Source organism: Dipodomys ordii, unplaced genomic scaffold (assembly GCF_000151885.1).
Source record: "Dipodomys ordii isolate 6190 unplaced genomic scaffold, Dord_2.0 Scaffold14, whole genome shotgun sequence".
NCBI classification, from domain to species: domain Eukaryota; kingdom Metazoa; phylum Chordata; class Mammalia; order Rodentia; family Heteromyidae; genus Dipodomys; species Dipodomys ordii.
In genome coordinates this window covers 13,429,583-13,447,371 of record NW_012267230.1, presented here as the reverse complement: position 1 = coordinate 13,447,371, position 17,789 = coordinate 13,429,583, and the positions used below count along the sequence as shown (strand labels likewise).

General features: G+C 55.3%; 3 protein-coding genes across 8 annotated transcripts in view; 1 reads left to right on the top strand and 2 right to left on the bottom strand.

Moving 5' to 3' along the window:
* The window catches only part of Glyr1 (glyoxylate reductase 1 homolog (Arabidopsis)), a 48,462-nt gene that overhangs the window by 5,797 nt on the left and 24,876 nt on the right, over positions 1–17,789 (bottom strand). The window contains exons 11-17 of one of the 3 annotated variants that reach the window (XM_013011413.1): positions 16,093–16,203; positions 15,379–15,480; positions 15,034–15,196; positions 14,601–14,780; positions 14,374–14,498; positions 10,318–10,695; positions 7,197–7,203 (exon numbers count right to left, since the gene is read on the bottom strand). In XM_013011413.1, coding sequence (XP_012866867.1) covers positions 10,621–10,695; positions 14,374–14,498; positions 14,601–14,780; positions 15,034–15,196; positions 15,379–15,480; positions 16,093–16,203 — 756 coding nt within the window. In that variant the 3' untranslated portion in view covers positions 7,197–7,203; positions 10,318–10,620. Of the gene's footprint in view, positions 1–7,196; positions 7,204–10,317; positions 10,696–14,373; positions 14,499–14,600; positions 14,781–15,033; positions 15,197–15,378; positions 15,481–16,092; positions 16,204–17,789 lie in introns of those variants that run through there. The other 2 variants (XM_013011414.1, XM_013011415.1) reach the window with 2 other exon arrangements.
* Positions 1,927–2,730, top strand: Smim22 (small integral membrane protein 22). Of its 3 annotated transcripts, none has more exons than XM_013011428.1 (4): positions 1,927–2,031; positions 2,177–2,327; positions 2,408–2,487; positions 2,630–2,730. In XM_013011428.1, exons 2-4 carry the CDS (start codon positions 2,192–2,194, stop codon positions 2,669–2,671), a joined length of 258 nt encoding a protein of 85 aa, XP_012866882.1. In that variant the 5' UTR covers positions 1,927–2,031; positions 2,177–2,191; the 3' UTR covers positions 2,672–2,730. The 3 variants fall into 3 exon arrangements, with proteins under 3 accessions (XP_012866882.1, XP_012866884.1, XP_012866883.1); XM_013011430.1 differs by having other exon boundaries at positions 1,939–2,041; XM_013011429.1 differs by having other exon boundaries at positions 1,939–2,045.
* Rogdi (rogdi homolog (Drosophila)) lies at positions 3,598–8,334 on the bottom strand. 2 transcript variants are annotated; one of them, XM_013011422.1, is made up of 11 exons: positions 8,230–8,334; positions 8,080–8,151; positions 7,304–7,386; positions 7,072–7,126; positions 6,399–6,479; positions 5,844–5,939; positions 5,137–5,235; positions 4,803–4,916; positions 4,679–4,728; positions 4,451–4,577; positions 3,598–4,124 (listed from the first exon to the last, which is right to left on the bottom strand). In XM_013011422.1, exons 1-11 carry the CDS (start codon positions 8,278–8,280, stop codon positions 4,083–4,085), a joined length of 870 nt encoding a protein of 289 aa, XP_012866876.1. In that variant the 5' UTR covers positions 8,281–8,334; the 3' UTR covers positions 3,598–4,082. The 2 variants fall into 2 exon arrangements, with proteins under 2 accessions (XP_012866876.1, XP_012866877.1); XM_013011423.1 differs by lacking the exon at positions 4,679–4,728 and having other exon boundaries at positions 4,451–4,598.

Here is a 17,789-nt window from a genome sequence, read left to right as displayed (position 1 = left end):
GCATAGGCAGAAGGGGTTTGGTCCAAGGCTAATGCTGGACAAAAATGTGAGACTCTTCCTGAAAAGTAACTAATGGAAAAAGGGCTGGAAGTGTGGCTCAAGTAGTAGAGCACCTGCCTAGCAAGCATGAGGCTCTGAGTTCAAAAGTCCTAGTACTGCCAAAGAAGGGGGAGGATAATGGGGGGGAGGAGTTGGGCACTGGTGGCTCACGCCTATAATCCTAGCTACTCAGGAAGCTGAGATCTGAGAATCTCAGTTCAAAGATAGCCTGGGCAGGAAAGTCTGTGAGACTCATCTCCAGTTAACCACCAGAAAGCCAGAAGTGGTGCTATGACTCAAAGTGGTAGAGCACTAGCCTTGAGCAAAAGAGCTCAGAGACAGCGCCCAGGCTCTGAGTTCAAGCCCCACAACTGACAAAAAGAAAAACCAAGAGATAGATGTAGAAAATAACTCTCTCCCTCCTCCTATTTCCCTGCTTGTGGCCTCGTTCTAGGAGCCCTGGGATGCTAAAATATGGACTAATCATCAGGTTCTGGAGAGTGGATGACCGGAGACCTTGTTCAAGGTCATCCAGGGAGGAAGTGGCAGAGCTGAAACTGAAGGCAGGGGCTTAGTTAAGCCCTCCCGGTGGAGTCCTCTGCACCCCCTTCTGCTTCATCCTTGCTCAGGAGACTATGCCCATTTGAGATGATAAACCGGGTATGGTGGCACATGTCTAGAATTCCAACTACTCTGGAGAATAAACCTGGAGAATTGCAAGATGTAGGTCAGCCCAGGCAATTTAGTAAGACACTATCCCTAATGTAAAACAACAGGGGCTGGGGGCATGGCTCAAATGGTAGAGTGCTTGCCTAGCTATGTGCAAGACCCTGAGTTCAATGCCCAGCACTACCCAAAAAGCAGGAGAAGCAAGAAAAGGAGGAGGAGGAGGAAACTCAAATAAACCTGTTGAGGGCTGAAGGGTCTGATGAGCATAGGAGTCTAACTGGGGACCAGGAAGGGAAAGCTGGAGGGGATGCACACTCATAAGCTGGGGACAGCACAGACACTCAAGTGTACATCTGCCCTCCGCATCTGTCATGGCAGGAACAGGAAATGTCCACCTTCCAAACTCTTGTGTTGAGGATCTGGTTCCCTGTGTGTGATGTACTATGGAAATGACTGAACCTCGAGGAGGCTCTCCCTTCCCCACTGACCGGGGCATATGCCAGTGCACTGGAGAAGGTGTTGGGCCTGCCTGGAGAAGCAGGGCTCCCCTTTGAGGGCTGCGCCCTTCCTGGGTCTCGTGTTCTGTCCTGTCACGGTCAGTTGTGATGATCCGCCCCCAAAACAACAGAGCCAAGTGACCTTGAATGGAACTTCTGAAACCAGGAAACGAAGCTCACCTGTCCTGCAAGCCTGCCTTGCAGGAACTCCAGTCACAGGAGCAAGAGGCTAACGGCATCCTGTTGTGCTAAGAAAGCTCCCACTCTCTTGCTGAATCCTCCAGTCCCAGGAGGTGGGCACAGTTGATATGTTCATTTCCCAGATGGGGAGACTGAGGCAGACAGGGGTCATACCTTGGGGCCGAAAATCAAGGGATGCATTCTCTTCCCCTGGGTAGTATACCCATCCTCAGGAACAGAGAGACCCTGGGGCAGAAACAAAAGGACCCAAACGTAGCTCAAGTGCTTGTGTAGCAGGTGCAAGGCCCAGAGCTCAATCCTCAATACCATTAAGTAAAAAAAAAACTAAAGCATCTAAGGTCAAGGGTTGTGCTCCTCTGAGAGGCAATCGGCTGTGGTGAACACCTGCTCCTCTGGCCTCCTGAGAGGTGAAAACAATCTGGGGCGTGAAGCAAAGCGGCTGGCAGGCCTGTGGCCCTCTGCCTCAGGGCCCCTGCAGTGGGCTGGGCTCTGGGCTGGCTCAGGCAGCCCCGTTGGCCCAGGAAGGGCGGGGCTGGTTGCCAAGGCCGCAGGTGGTGTGGATCCGGAAGCAGGAAGCAGGTTGAGCTCCCAAGGACCTGGGATCTGCCTGGCTGGAGGAGTGGAGGTCTCGGGAGGCAGGTGGGGTCCTGGAGAGACAGAGGGAGGAGGAGGGTGGCTGGGGCTGCCCAAGCGAGGAGCAGGGCTGGGGCAGGAGGGGCCGAGGCGGGTCCAGGCCCTGCTTCTGAGGCGGCCTCTGGGGGTGGGGACAGGTGACTCCTGCCAAGATGGGTCTGTCCACCGAGGAGCTGGGGAGAGAGCTGGAGGCCACGGCTCAGGAAGTGCTGGGGAAGATAAAGAGCCGCCAGCTGTTCCAGTCGGAATGGGACACGGCTGCTTTCGTGGTCTTCCTGGTCTTCGTGGGTGAGTGTGGGCCGCAGGCCTCAGCAGCCCTGCCCGGCGGCCTGGCCAGGGCTCACATCTGGACGCCCATCTGTCCCCAGGCACCGTGCTGTTGCTGCTGCTCCTGGTCATTGCCCACTGCTGCTGCCGCTGCTGCTGCCCCTCCACCAGCTCCGGGAAGGTGAGCCCAGGAGGAGGGGAGTGGTGGGGGCCTGGAACCTTCTTGCCTCCTGCACGGGACAGGGCTGGACTGGGCTGTCTGCGGAGGGGCCTGGCAGACTGGGAAGTGACACCCACAGGCCACCGATCTGTGCCTCTCACAGGAAAAACCCAGGGGAATGGATAACTTGGCCCTGGAACCTTAGCGCCAGCCTCCAGGCACATGTGGATGGGTGGCCGTAACAAAGCCTGTGTTTGCTGGAAACTGAGTCTGGACTGTTCTGAGCCCCGAGGGCGCGCATTGCGAGCACACAGGGCGGCACTGGGAGGCGTGTCACTCCAGGTCACCGGGCTTGGGCGAGGGAGGGGTTGCTGAGCTCCCAGACAGACCTGGTGCCTCCACCTGACTGGCAGTCACGGGTTGGCATGCTAGCACAGTCTGCCTGCGGGTGGCAGGCTGAGGGAGGAAGGAGTTCAAGGCCTGATGCCAGAAACCCCCAGGGGACACTGACACTGGGGACCCCCAGGGGCAGGGGGACACTGACACCGGGGACCCCCAGGGGCAGGGGGACACTGACACCGGGGACCCCCAGGGACGGGGGGGATACTGACACCGGGGACCCCCAGGGGCAAGGGGACACTGACAACGGGGACCCCCAGGGGCAGGGGGACACTGACACCGGGGACCCCCAGGGGCAGGGGGACACTGACACCGGGAACCCCCAGGGGCAGGGGGGCACTGACACCGGGGACCCCCAGGGACGGGGGGGACACTGACACTGGGGACCCCCAGGGACGGGGGGGACACTGACACCGGGCACCCCCAGGGACGGGGGGCACTGACACTGACACCGGAGACCCCCAGGGACAGGGGGGACACTGACACCGGGAACCCCCAGGGACGGGGGGGGACACTGACACCGGGAACCCCCAGAGATGGGGGGCACTGACACTGGGGACCCCCAGGGACGGGGGGGAGCACTGACACCGGGCACCCCCAGGGACAGGGGTGGCACTGATACTGAGGACTTCCAGGGCCAGGGGGCACTGACACCAAGGACCCCCAGGAACAGGGGGGCACTGATACCCAGGACCCCCAGCCTGACTCCCATTTAGAAAGAGAGACAAGGGCTCCAGGAAAACTCTGATGCTCTTTATTTCTTAGAGGACCCAGATTGCAGAACAACCCCAGCACCGTGCTTATTCAGTACGGCTGCGGCTGCCACTGCCGGCCCTTCTTCCTTCCATCCCTGAGTCCTAATGCCCAGCTTGCTCTGTGCTCCCCGCCCCTCCCCTCCCCTCCAGCAGTACCTCAGGTGCACCAGTGGCCTCCAGAGGCAAGAGAGCCCTGGGCCTGGACCACCCTGAGTGCAGGATGTGCAGAAGGCAGGAGCCCCGCCTTCTCCACCAACCCCAAGACCAAGCCAGTGCCCCTACCCAGGTCCAGTGCTCTTCCCAGTTCCAGGTAGTGCAGTGCGATTGGGTGGAGGGTGGGTAAAGAGGGAGATAAATAACCCATGGTGCCCGCCACGGCAGGCGCCACAAGGGATTTGGGGGGGATGGGACTCCACAGGCAGCGTCTCCCTCCTGGGGGACAGGCTCTGGGTGGTGCCCAGCTCAGAAGGGTCTGTAGCTCCAGTAGCTGGAGAACACGGAGATCTGCAGAGGGAGAGGGGCAGTCAGTGGGTGACAGAGCATGCCCCAGAGAACAACGGGGCATGGCCAGGACACTGGGCGTGTCCAGCAGACAGGGGGCCTGTCTAGCGGGCACTGGGCATGTCCAGCGGGAGCGCCTTCCCCTCCCTGACCCAGGTCTAACCACGGGTCGGGTTGGGAGCGGTCTTGGCAGACAGCCTAGCTGCTAGGTGTGTTGGGGTGGAGCCTGTGGAGTTGTCCACAGGGACCCCAAGCGCCCCAGCCTCCCCCTCCCCCTCCTCCCCCCTCCCCTCCCTCCCTTCTCCCCCCCTGCCCCCGTAGTGCCCCACCTTATCCTTGAGCTGCTGGCAGAGCTGCAGGGAGACGGTGAAGTACACCAGGGCGTCGTTCAGCCAGGGGATCACACACTCCACCTTGTGCACGTGGCTCACCTCCAGGCGCTGGGACCCCCACTCGCTGGGAAGGAGAGGTGGCTGGCTGTGGGGGGGCGGGGGCGGGCGCAGGGCCCAAGATGGAGGGGGAGGCCTGAGTGGGGAGGCACCCCCCCCTGTACTTACAACATGGCCCCGGGGCTGTGCAGCACGGCACCTCCAGCCGGGCGGAAGTTCTAGGCAGAAGCACCAGAGTCAGTTAGGCGTGTGTGTGGGGGTGCTCTGGGTGGGGGGTCAGGAGGGGGCTCACCTTGGTGGAGGTGGGCTGCAGGGCGTGCAGCTGGTACACCGTGAGACACAGCTTGTTGAGGTTGATGTAGACGTTCACCAGCAGGTCGGAGGGCAGCGTGGGGGCGAACATCCGCTGTTGGGAAAGGGGGGAGGGGGGGGTGAGGCCCTCCCCACCCAGGCCTCTGCATAACCACCAGCCCCAGGTGCGCGTGGGGTCCTGCTGGCTTTAGAGGCCAGGGACTCCAGGCAGGGTCCGCAGTGGAGGGACGGTGATGCAAGATGGAGGCCAGAGAACGAGTGGCGGAGGGGAGGGGGGAGGGCCGGGCCGGCCGGGCTGGCCGAGGGGTACTGACCGTGAGGCCGCTGGCTGCCAGCTCGGGCAGGGTCAGGGTGGCCGGGGTGGTGAGCCGGTTGCGGGCTCTGGTCAGCTGTAGCATCACAGCATCCATGAGCTGGGGGAGGGTGACACTGCTGCACCCCAGGGGGCTGGGCCTCCGGCCCCCCCCCCCCCACCAGGGAGCCACAGTGCGCACCGCAGCCGTAGGGGGCCTGCTGAGGTCCGGGGTGGATGGCAAGGCCATAGATGGCCTTTCCTACCATTCCCTCGGCCACAAGGGCAAAGCCTGGGCTAATTCCCCAGAGTCTCAGCACCCACTGCTTCCTGACGGCCACACAATTAGCACTGGAGGCTCAGAGAAGGCAAGTAAACAGCCCAAGGATGCACAGCAAGTTGGGAGGCGGGGGGGGGGGTAGGATGGAGCTAAAGCAGGAGCCCCTGGCGTTAGTGCTCTCCTTGTCACCTTGCTTTGTAATGAAAGGCCTTTACTGCCTCAGTGGGGACTACCACAGAGCAGCCAGAACCTGCTGAGCGCTTGCTGGGGCCACCTTGCTTGCTTTGCTTACTGCTAGGTGATTTGAGGTCAGAGTGGGCTAGGGGACTCGCACCAGGCAGATTCTAGACCTATAGGCTATGAGCCATTATCTCAGGGGCAGGAGCAGCCAGTAGGGAGGCATGTGGGTGTGGGCCTGGCCATGGGAGCCCCAGGAGACATCTGCATACCTTCAGGACTTCGGCTCCTGTCTTGAACTGGTAGCTCTCCTCCCGGTTAGCGAGGAGGTAAATGGCTTGGCTCACATGATTCCGGGCATCCTGGATCTGAAAACAGCACCCACCGTCTGCTGGGGCACATCAGCCGAGGGACAGTGCCGGCTCCGGGGCCTCCACGTGGCACTAGCACAGCTAGCACAGGTCCTGTCCGTGTGTGTGTGTGTGTGTGTGTCCACGTGGCACTAGCACAGCTAGCACAGGTCCTGTCCGTGTGTGTGTGTGTGTGTGTGTGTGTGTGTGTGTGTGTGTGTCAGCTGGGAAGGAAGGAACTGGGAAGGACTGTTAGGGATTTGGAGCCCAGGCCCCAGGTGAGTGGCTGACTGGTTCAGGAGACCCTCAGCTGTCCCCTGGGCCAGAGGATGCACAGGTAGGGCATGTTCTCTGCCCCAGGCACTGCCAGGAAGCGGCCTCCTCAGCTTGCCACAAGCCAGCCCCGGAGGCCAGGGACACAGCTGCTGTCTGCCCTGTGGCCTGGCCCGGCCTGGGCGGGGTTGAGTGGTCACCCACCTGCTGCAGCTTCCACTGTTTGTCCTCCCGGAAGGCGAAGTGCAGCAGCTGGTTGTTCCTGGGCATCTTCAGGTTCACATCCTGACAGGTAAGAGCAGGCTAAGCCGGCAGGAGCCACGTCCTTGGGCCGGAGGGGGGGCGAGGGGGAGAGGGCCGGGTAAGAGAGGGGATGGGGGAGTGGACAGGCACAATGGGGATGGTGGTGGCTCAGGCCCCAGCCACTCCACAGTATACACCTGACACCTTGACTGTTTCGAGGTGAACAGGGAGGTGAGGAGACAGGAATGCAGGCCCAACAAGGAAGTAGAGGAAGGTGGCCTCCCTTGATCGGGCAGTGGGAACTGCTGTAAGCCCATAGACTGAAGCGACAGAGGGGAGAGACTTCCCCTCCCCTTGCTGCCCAGCACCGGGGCAGGCCCAAGCCCCAGCTTGGCTGATGGTAGATTTGACACTGAGCCAGTGCCAGCCTAATCCTGCCAATGCCCACAACATCCTGGGTCCTGGTGCCAGGCTAAGCTAAGTGCCAAGCAGCTTCCTGCCTCCCTAGCAGAGGCAGAGGGGTGCTGGCACCTTAAGATACAAGGAAACCAGACTCTGAGAGGTCCAGGGTTCTGCCCAGGGGCATCCTGGCTGGCTGGTGGGAGGGAGTGGGTGGGAAGGGTGGGGCACTCACCGCCTGGCTGAGGGCATCTCCTTGCAGGGTCAGCACGCCCTTCACCTGGTCTGTGCTACAATAGTTGGGGATCAGAGGAGCACCTGCTGCCGCATTACCCTCCACCTCCCTCCCCAGCTCCTGACAAGACAGCTTGCCCACTGTCATTTTCCCTCAGGAACCCTGGGAGTCCGTGCCCCATCTCCCCTTCCCCGCTCCCCTCACCCCCAAGTTTCTACTGAACACAGCTCACCTGCAGCTGCCCAGGATGAAGTTTTCCTGCTTGGCGGGGCCCTCGGCCCCTGAGCCTGGCAGCGTGAAGCGGAGAGAGGCTTCCTGCAGGAGACAAAAGCGCTACTGTAAAGTGTACCCCAATCTAGAGCCTCCCCTCCCCACAGGTCTTGGGTCAGTTGAGGAAAGGACAAGGTAGGCTGGTTTGATCTGGTACCTAAGCTGAGCCTGGGCCCTGCAGGCCCCTGAGGGCTGGGCATACATACTACACTGGGAATGAGTATAGAGAGGGCAGTAAGGCTCCACCTCCCCGCTGGGTGGAGAACCTGACTGTAGTCATGGCAATCTGTAGTTCTGGGCCACTTCAGGCACTAGGCATTTTGAAAAAACTGGCTCAGGCTAGTCTTCATATCTGATCTCTGTTATCTTCTTTTCCAATGAGGAGAGAGAGTCCCAGAGAGGTTGAGTGGCTTAGCTGAGATCACACTGTAAGGGAGGGGCAGGACCCTTCAGCTGTCACATGACCAGTTCTTTTCCTTCCCTTCCCTTTTGAGACAGACTCTTGCTCCGTAGCCTAGGCTGGCTATGATCAAAGCCATGACCCCTGTTTCCATGGTGCTGAGATTACCAACCAGATCCCTAGTGCCTAGCTCAGGGCTGACCTGGGACTCCGGGACACCTCGCACCCACACTTGCTGCTGACTTCCTTGTGTCCACCACTCAAGTCCTTCCACCGAGGTGGGCAGGGTGTGCAAAGGCCCGGTGGCGGGCAGGGCCGCCGCGGCCTGGGGCGCCTACCTTGAGGATGTCCTGCAGCTGCCTCAGCACGGCGTGCACCTCGGCCTGCAGCAGCCAGCGGAACTCCTCCTCCTGCGGGGGGTGGCGGGGGTCAGGGCCCGCCCGCCCGGCCCGCAGCCCGCCGCCCGCCGCCCGCCGCCCGCCGCTCACCAGTACGGCCCGCTCCGCCGCCGTCGCGGTCGATGCCACCGCGGTCGCCATCGCCGCCGCCGCCGTCTCCCTCTCCCTCTTCGCCGTGCGCGGCCGGCCCGCGCGCAGAGCCCGCCCCCTGCCTTCCTCCTCTCCTTGCCGGTTGGCGGAGCGTGCTCAGGCCCCGCCCCCGGCCTCTCAGACCCAGCTCCGGGGGCCGGCGCCTTCCAGTTCCCCTCAACTCCAGCAGGCCCACCTGACCTGCCCGCCAGCTCCCCACGCCCAGTGATTGGCCGGCAAGCCGCCTCCTCGCCCGCTCGGCCCTCCCATTGGCCCGCTGCAGGACCCGCCTCTACCGCAGGCCACTGGTCCAGGCCGGGCCGACTGAGCCCTGGGCCTTAATCCCCAGGCAAGGAGACCAGACCTGAGCCCAGGACTCCGGCCCCTGCCCCAGCGCGGGACTCACGCATCACAGCAGTGTTACCAAGAAATGTTTTATTTTTCTTGCAGTAGCTTTGTTAATTGCACAAAATCAGGTTTTGTTTTTGCCATTTAAACATTATCACACAATCCTATTCTGAAAGACAAATGTTCATTAAAAACAAAGCAAAAATAAAAATTCACAACCTTAATCACCTAGAAGATTTGTCATTTAAAGATTAAAGGAAGGGAACAGGGGCTTTCTTACAAGCTTTTTCACAAGTGTCACATTTTCTCCTTAAAAGGGAAGGATCTCAAAACAAGGGTGAAGTAGCTTCAACAGAAATATCCATAAAAAGAACTTTACAGAATTGTCAACAATATTAAGACAACATTGACTAACCAGTTCTCATACAGCATGTTCCCCCACCCCCACCCTCGTGTCCCCCCAGGACCAGGACAGGCTGTGTTCAGACAGAAAACAAGTTCAACTTCCCAGTGATCCCAGCGGCCCACCCAGTCCTCCCGAGATCCCACCCAGGTTCCAGCCCAAGGAAAAGGGCCAAAATATTGGGGGAGACCCCACACCAGCATGGCCACACTTCACTCTGAATGCCCACCTGCAAGTCATGACTGGAATCTCAACCCAGGAGAAGAAGCAAGGCTGAATTCTCCTTGCTCTTAGGTGACACCCTGTGCCCTTTCTGGTCCCCTAGTCAAGGAGAAATGCCAGAGCCTGAGGTCACCCAGCCCCACTCTGTGGTCAGGTTAGGTCAGGCCCGTTCCCTCCCCTCCAAAGACCCTGGTCTGGCTGGGGAGCACCGAAGACCCTGATGCTGCCTGGAGCAAAGACAAGAGCTGGGCCTCAGAAGTGCTCATGGCTTGCAGGCTGCTGGGTCTGGGCCACACAGGGGACAGACACGGACACTCTCCATGGGAGGAAGGGGTGAAGGGTGGGGCATGCAGGACCTGTGCGGGGCAGGCAGGAGCAGGTGGTCAGTCAGAGAGGCTCTTCAAGGCCAGGTGAAGAGACTGTCTTAACGGAAACGGAAGGCGCTGCCCCATTCCCCACTGCTCACGGTGCCCTCAGGACCCTTCCCAAGGGCTGGAATGCAAATCCAAATACTAAAGCAGCCCAGGAGGAGGAGTGCTCACATCAGGGCACCTGGGGTAGGGCCAAGGTGAGCAGCTCGGAGGAGGCGGCCACACTCACCGCAGGCCAGCCACTCTTGCGCTCCCTACAGAGGTGCCTGGCAGGCTGTGCCAGTCCCTCTTCAGTTCACAAAGGCCTGAGAAAGGAGGCCAGCTGGGAAATCCTCCCCAGCCGGTGGCCTGAGACTGGAGGGCCCACGGAGCCTGTGTTGGTGTTTGTGCTGGTTCACTTTGGCTGAGCTGCTCCCTCCTGGTGCTGTGGGGATGTGGACCTCTCTCCCGCCTCCATGCTGGGGACTGGGGCAGTGTCCAGTGCTCAGGGCCAATTCTAGTCCCTCTGCTCAAGGGGGTGGAGATGAGACAAGCTTGGAAGAAGAAAAGCCAGGCAGCAGTTTCTGGGCAGCTTCTATCCTGGGGCAAGAGCCAGTGTGTGAATACGTGTGTGTGTGTGTGTGTGTGTGTGTGTGTGTGTGTGTGTGCGTGCGCGTGTGTGTATGTGTGTTTGAGAGAGGGAAAGAGAAAGAGAGAGAGAGAGACAGACAGAGACAGATAGAAACAGAGAGAAAGAGAGAAAGACAGACAGAGAATACACAGCTTCATACTCCATGGCCAGTGCCCAGTCCAGGAGCTTCCTCATCAGGCACCGTGCTGACAGCCCCACTCCCTGCCCAGGATCTCAGAGAGGGGCTGCCACACACTGGGCCGACAGCAAGTCGCAAAGTCTGTATAAAAGGAAATGGAGACAGGTGGGCTGGTCCAGAGCTAAGTCCCAGGACCCCGACCCCATGTGAGGAACAGGGGCCAGAGAAAGATGAAGGGGCGAGGTGGGGCATTGAAGGGTTAGTGTATATAGGCTCGGTACACGGCAGACATATCATTGTCAGACTGGTCCAGTGCCTTCGCTCTTTTGTACACCTGGAAAAAAAGAAATAGGAGTAAAATAACACAGATGGAGAGGTGGTGGGTACCCAGCTGCAAAGACAGGGTGCTCAGGACTTTGAGCTGCTGGGGAGGTGCTGGCCCCTGCAGAGGGGATGGTGAGAAAACAGGTGGGAAGATACTACGAGACACCCCTGGGTGTGGAGGTGCTCCTGCACCTGACCACACAGAACTCTGCTCCTGGCTTAGCCCGTGAAGGTAGCCACATATTGTAATCCTTATGCAACCACCAAGTCAAGAGGCAAATGAAAACACAATTCTAAAGCAGATTCCATCATTAAGTTGAAGGCAGATGAAGGCAGAGGCAACAATGACAAGAGGGTCACTGCAAATCCAGTCCTACCTCCACACAGATGCAACTTCTGAGCTCCTACAGTGCAGAGCCTGAATCACATTCTGTGGCCTGAATGGCCACACCCCACAAAATTTACCAACAGTGCATGTGCAAGTGACCTGTAAATATAGTATTTGAAAGCATGCTAACACAGTAAATACTCCAACTAAAAGGCAGAAACAGTCAGAATGGCCAAAAAGCAGCCCTAACCAAGGACTGTCTACAAACGACAGAATTTAAATGTAAAGACATAGGTGGAGGGGGGGCGGGGCTGGGAAGGTGGCTCAGTGGTAGAGAGCTTGCCTCACATGCATGAGGCCCTGGCTTCGATTCCTCAGCACCACATAAGCAGAAAAAGCTGGGAGTGGCGCTTTGGCTCAAATGGTAGAATGCTAGTCTTGAGCTGAAGAGCTGAAGGACAGCACCCACCCAGAGTTCAAACCCCACAACTGACCAAAAAACAAAAAACATAGGTGGGAAGAATATAGGAGAAACCCTGTAATAAGAGTAAACATGAAGCTGGACACCAGTAGCTCACACTTGTAATCCTAGCTACTCAGGAGGCTGAGACCTGAGGATCACAATTTGAAACCAACTCCAGGCAGGAAAGTCTATGAAATTCTTATCTTCAATTAACCATAAAAGAGCCAGAAGTGGAGCTGTGGCTCAAATGGTACAGTACCAGCCTTGAGCAAAAAAGCTCAGGGATAGTGCCCAGGCTGAGCTCAAGTCCAGTGTGTGATCCTCCCTTGTAATGAAAAAAGCAAGCATGACAGGGCTGCATGCAGTGTCTACCCATGCCAAACAGCAGACAGACATTCCAGAGGCACTAAAGGTCAAACGCACAAGGACACTAGCACCCATCAATGTCTAAAAGCCTAACAGTGCCAAAGACAGAATTAAAGGAGGAAAGCAGGTTATGCCACTAGTTCGGAGATTCTTTTTCAGGTGTTACTGGAGTTTGAACTCAGGGCCTTGCACTTGCTCAGCTTACACTGTACCATGTCAGTCATTCTTCCAGACTGGCTTTGTGTTGGTTATTTGGTTTCTCTACCTCTTCTGACTGGCTGGCCTTGACCATGATTCTGTAGATCTCTACTTCCTTAAGTAACTACAATTACAGGTGTGAGCCACAGCACAGGTTTCTAGTCAGTTGCTTTGTCTGACAGTTGTGGAATATACTCAGCAACTTCAGACTCACATTCTTTATTTTCTTGCAACACCAGGGATTAAACCTAGGTTTCTGAGCATTCTAAACAGGTGATCTACCACTGAACTACATACAATCTCAGTCCTTTTGTCCTTAATTTTGAGACAAGGTCTAACTTGCCTAGGTTGGCAATGAACTTTGCTCAAAGCTAGCACGCTACCACTTGAACCACAGCTCCACCTATTTATTTATTTATTGTCAGTCATGGGGGCCGAACTCTGGGCTTGGGTGCTGTCCCTCAGCTCTTCAGCTCAAGGATAGCACCCTACCAGTTGAGCCACAGTGCCATTTCCGGCTTTTTTCTGCTTATATGGTGCTCAAGAATCGAACCCAGGACCTTGTGCATGCCAAGGCAAGCACTCTACCACCAAGCCAACTTCCCAGCCCTTCATTTATTTTTGTTGGCTAACTGGAGGTAAGAATCTAATAGACTCTCCTGTCTGGGCTGGCTTTGAACTGTGATCCCTAAGGACCTCAATTTCCTAAGTAGCTAGGATTACAGGTATGAGCCACCAGTACCTGTTAGGTCTTGCTTTTTTTTGTTTGTTTGTTTTCAATCATCAGACTTTCAAAATGAAGAAACTCTAATGGGAACAGCACAGAAAAATATGGAACGCTTCACGAATTTGCGTGTCATCCTTGCGCAGGGGCCATGCTAATCTTCTCTGTATCATTCCAATTTTAGTATATGTGCTGCCGAAGCGAGCACAGGTCTTGCTTTTTGTCATTACTGGCTTGGACCATGATCCTCCTATTTTTGCTCCCCCCATGTAGCTGGCTCAACTTGTTTACTGATTGAAATGGAGTATCATAAACTTTTTGCCCATGCTCACCTCAAACCATGCTTCTTGTGATCACTGCTTCCTAAATAGCTAGGATTACAGGTATGAACCGCCACACTTGGCAGAACTCACATTCTATTTAATTGCACAGGTAGTAGCATCAAAAAGAGAGCCCATCTGCTGGGCCACAAGTCTTGATAAATGTAAAGCATAAAATACCACATGGCCATGTCTTCTAATCCACAAGATGAATAAAATAGAAATCAATAACCATTAGATATCTAAAAATCTCCAAATGTCGAGCAAACTTTTGAGTCTGACCTTCAGTTTTAACTAGGCTAGCCTTGAACTTCTGGGCTCAATCAATACTACTGCCTCAGCCTCCTAACTAGCTGAGATTACAGATGTGTGCCACTATGCCTGACTTGATAAATTTTAATCCATAAATGGAAGAATAAATCATTCGGGAAAGACAAAAGTCAAGGGTAAAGGAATTCATATTAAGGGGTTAGAAAAAACAGCCAAGTTGAGAGTCCTGAACTTTAAAACAGCAGAACAGGCAGGCTGTAATCCTAGCTACTCAGGAGGCTGCAGTCTGAGGATCGTAGTTTCAAGTCAGCCTGAGTAGAAAAGTCCCTTTGTGCTTCTCCTCTCCAGTTCTCAACAACAACAAAAACTAAGTAGAGCTGCAGCTCAAAGTGGTAGAGCACTAGCCTTGAGCAAAAGGCTTTACAGAGGGACTGGAAAGGTGACTCAGTGGTAGAGTGCCTTGCATGCATGAGGCCTTGGGTTCAATTCTTGAGCTTCACATAAGCAGAAAAAGCCAGAAGTGGTGCTGTGGCTCAAGTGGTAGAGTGCTAGCCTTGAGCTGAAGAGCTGAGGGAGAGTACCCAGGCCCAGAGTTCAGGCCCCACGACTGATTAACCGATTAAACAAACAGTTTATAGAGACAGAGCTTTAGGCTCAGAGTTCAAGCCTTATGACTGAAAAGAACAAAAAACAGCAGAATAGGCTGATAACAATCCCAATAACCTGGAAGGCAGAAATTGGCCAGACTGCAGTTCAAGGCTAGCATGAGATGTCAGTGAACATCACTGCAACAAAACAACCTGCGTTGGTGCATTAGCCTGTCACTCCTGCTACATAGGACATAACAGGTTGAAGAATCACAGTCAGAGTCAGCCCCAAATATAAAGTGAGACTCTATCTAAACAAAATGTGGAAAAAACAAAAAAAGAAGAAAAAGAGCAAAGCTCAACAGAGGGAGGGAAACACCAATTGCAAGAAGGTGCGGAGTCTTGGGACTTGGCCGCGTGCTATCCCGTTACCTCATTGGCGGCAGCTGCCATAGGGGTGGGGTGGTTGACGGCATCGCCCAGCGCGATGGCCAGGCGGAGATCCTTCTGAATGTACTTCAGGTAGAAATCAGGCTTGAAGTTTCCTTGGAGGATGTCTGAGGAAGGAAAGCTACTGATAAGAACTCAGGACCCTAAATAAAACCTCCTGCAGGCTTTCCCCCCAGGGAAGATGAAAAAAGACACCAAAGGGGACTTACTTTGGCACTTCTGGTCCAGGAAGATGCTGGCCAACTGTCCCTGATTGAGGATATCTAAGAGTGTCTGCTGTGACTGGCCTGTCACCTGGGCCAGGGTCAGTCCCTCGGCAATGGTGGCCATGAAACTCCCTTGGACCATGTTCACGATCAGCATCATCTTAGCTGCATTGCCAACTTCACCTGCCAAGGGCAAAGAGTCAAAATCACATGCCAAGAATGCCACAAGAGGCGGGCCTCTCTTCCTGCCCTCACCCTGCATCTGGGAGTCTCTTTCACCTGTCTGTGACAAAGCAGGTTCTTGCTCCTTCTAGGCACTGACTGTAACCATCAACGGAAACCTTCCCCTAGAGTGCCCGGTAGGAAGGCCATGTAAGACGGATGCAGTCCCCGACCTCCAGGCCTGACATGGCCCCAGCGGTGGCAGACATATTACCTAGAAAGAAGGAGGTCTTCCCCATGGCTTGGAAACAGCTGCTGCAGTCTTCATACAAGCCCCTGTCTCCGGCCGCTAAGATCACCAACATCCCGTCATTAGACAGCTGCTGGTTCCCTGAGACTGGGGCTTCCAAGAAGCGGCCGCCCCTGGACACGATCACCTGTGTGGGAAAGCCACAGCTTCTAGAGGCCTGTGCCTCACAGGCCCCCCAGACACGTCAAGGAGCATCTTCGGGGGCCTGCCTTCCACCCAGGCAGTTGCCTTCAGCTGTCCCACAGGGAACCACCCACACTTGGCTTTGTTCAGCCTGGGTCTGGGGACAATCTAGAGCCAGGGGGATACCTGGGCCAGCTCGGTGACCGTGTCAGCATCCACCGTGGACATGTCTACGTAGCACTTGCCTGGGCGGATCCCTTGTAGGACACCACTGGGGCCCAGAACCAGCTGTGGGGATACAAAGAAGCAACAGCCTGGCCTCCCAGCCAATGCTCAGAAGCTCCTGTAGACCACCATGTGTTGGCTTTTTGGCTCACTTCCTGGTTAGGAATTAACTATTAAGGCTGAAAAGGGAAGAGCCCACTAAATATGCGAGGGTTAAAATAGTATTTCCAGAATGCTCCTTCCCATTTGTTCTTGCACCCTCTCAACAGGATCCCATTATTTATTTTGGGCCTTCTTTGGACTGACTCAGATTAGACCAGTCCCCTGTGTTAACAGGATGGCTACATCTGAACTTCTAACACGTTCAAATTCAGAAATAGCTACGCATAGGAAGCTGGCCTTTGAACCCAAAGTACCCTCAGCCCCAAAGCTTCTAGCTCAACAGATGCTTAGGAATCATTTCAGTACAGACTTCAAGTATAGTTTTCATGCTTTGTTTCAAAGTAAAGAAGTCTGTATTCCATGTAGGCAAATGCCCTTCCCAATGGGAGATGGCCCCTAAATAGGAAATCCAGCCCCCACATGCAGACTCACTCGCTGTGCAGGGGAGAAGGGGAGGAGGCCAGCCAGCTCTCCTGGCTACGACCTGAGCGCTGAGGGGAGGGGGATCCTTACGTCCTTGGCTGCCTTTGGATCCGACACACAGGCAAAAGTGATGTCACAAGTGGAAACGACTTCAGCGGGGGTTCTTCCTAGGCGGGCCCCCTCCTGGATGAACAAATCACACTGCAAAAGTCACAGATCCTAACGTGAGCAGCAGGTAGTGCACAAGTATGCCAGTCAGGCCCAGAACCTGGCTGGCCTCCAGGCAGGAGGCTGAGGTGGGGACTGGGACAGCAGAGCTAGAGGTCTGGCTTCGGAGAACGTCAGTGCCCTGGGCTGCCAGCACTGTGCTGGGAAGCAGGGCTGATGGGAGCCCCTCCTTCTGGCCGCCATTCCTTTTCAGGCTGGCTGCCCACACTGCTGCTGGTTCCTAACAAAATGTATCACTGGTGTTTTGGTAGTATTTCTTTGAACAATAAGCAATAAAAGAAGTAATTAAAGCTAGTTTCTCGTTCCTTACTCCTGTAATCCTAGGTATTCAGGAGGTGGAGATCTGGAACAAGCCCAGGTAGAAAAGTCTATGAGACTCTTACCTCCAACTAACCAGTAAAAAGCCAGAAGTGAGGCTGTGACTCAAGTGGTACAGTACCAGCTCTGAGCAAAAAAGCTAAGGGTCATCACCAGGCTTTGAGCCTAAACACTACTATTGTCTTATTCACAGGGGTACACAGTAATGAGAATAATTTAGATTTAGTATTTTGCATGCTTTTTTTTTTTCCTTTCCTTTTTCTTGTCAGTTGTGGGGCTTGAACTCTGGGCTTGGGCGCTGTCCCTGTACTCTTCAGCTCAAGGCGAGCGCTCTAGTGCATGTCTTGTTTGTTTTTTGTTTTGATGATCCTAGAGTTTGAATTCAGGGCCTCATGCTTGCAAGGCTGGCATTCTATCACTTGAGCCATGCCTTGTCCAATGTAGCTTTTTAATGGTTAGTTTGGAGGTAGAGTTTCAAGGATTTTTCTGCTTGGGCTGTGTTCAAACTGTGAACCTTCAGGTCCGTTCCCCACCCCCCTCTCTTTCTGCTTGTCCTGGGACTTGAACTCAGGGCCTGGGTTCTGTTCTTGGGCCTCTTTGTGCCCAACACTAGCTTTCTACCACTTGAGCCACAACACTATTTCCAGCTTTTTCTGTTTATGTAGTACTGAGGAATTGAACCCAGGGCTTCATGAATACTAGGCAAGCACTATACCACTAAGCAATACGCCCAGCCCCAGGTCTCAGCCTCTTGATTAGCTAGGATTACAGGCATGAGCCACTGGTGCCAGGCTAGAGCCTTTACTTTTACTAATTTTTTTTTATATGCATTTAAAATGTTCTGTGCTGGGTGTGGTGATGTGTGCCTGTAATCACAGCTACTCAGGAGACTGATGCAGGAGAATTATGAGTTCAAGACTAACAACTGCATATTTCTGGTTTATATATTTTGATGACTTCTGGTACACTTTTTTTTTCATACCTTTGCCTACTGTTTCTCTTTTGTGGGCTTTTTTCTTTTTTTTTTTGTCGGTCGTGGGGCTTGAACTCTGGGCCTGGGCCCTGTCCCTCAGCTCTTCAGCTCAAGGCGAGCACTCTACCACTTGAGCTACAGCGCCACTTCCGGTTTTCTGGTGGTTTATTGGAGATAGGAGTCTCACAGTCTCTCCTGCCCGGGCTGGCTTTGAACCGCGATCCTCAGATCTCAGCCTCCTGAGTAGCTAGGATTACAGGCGTGAGCC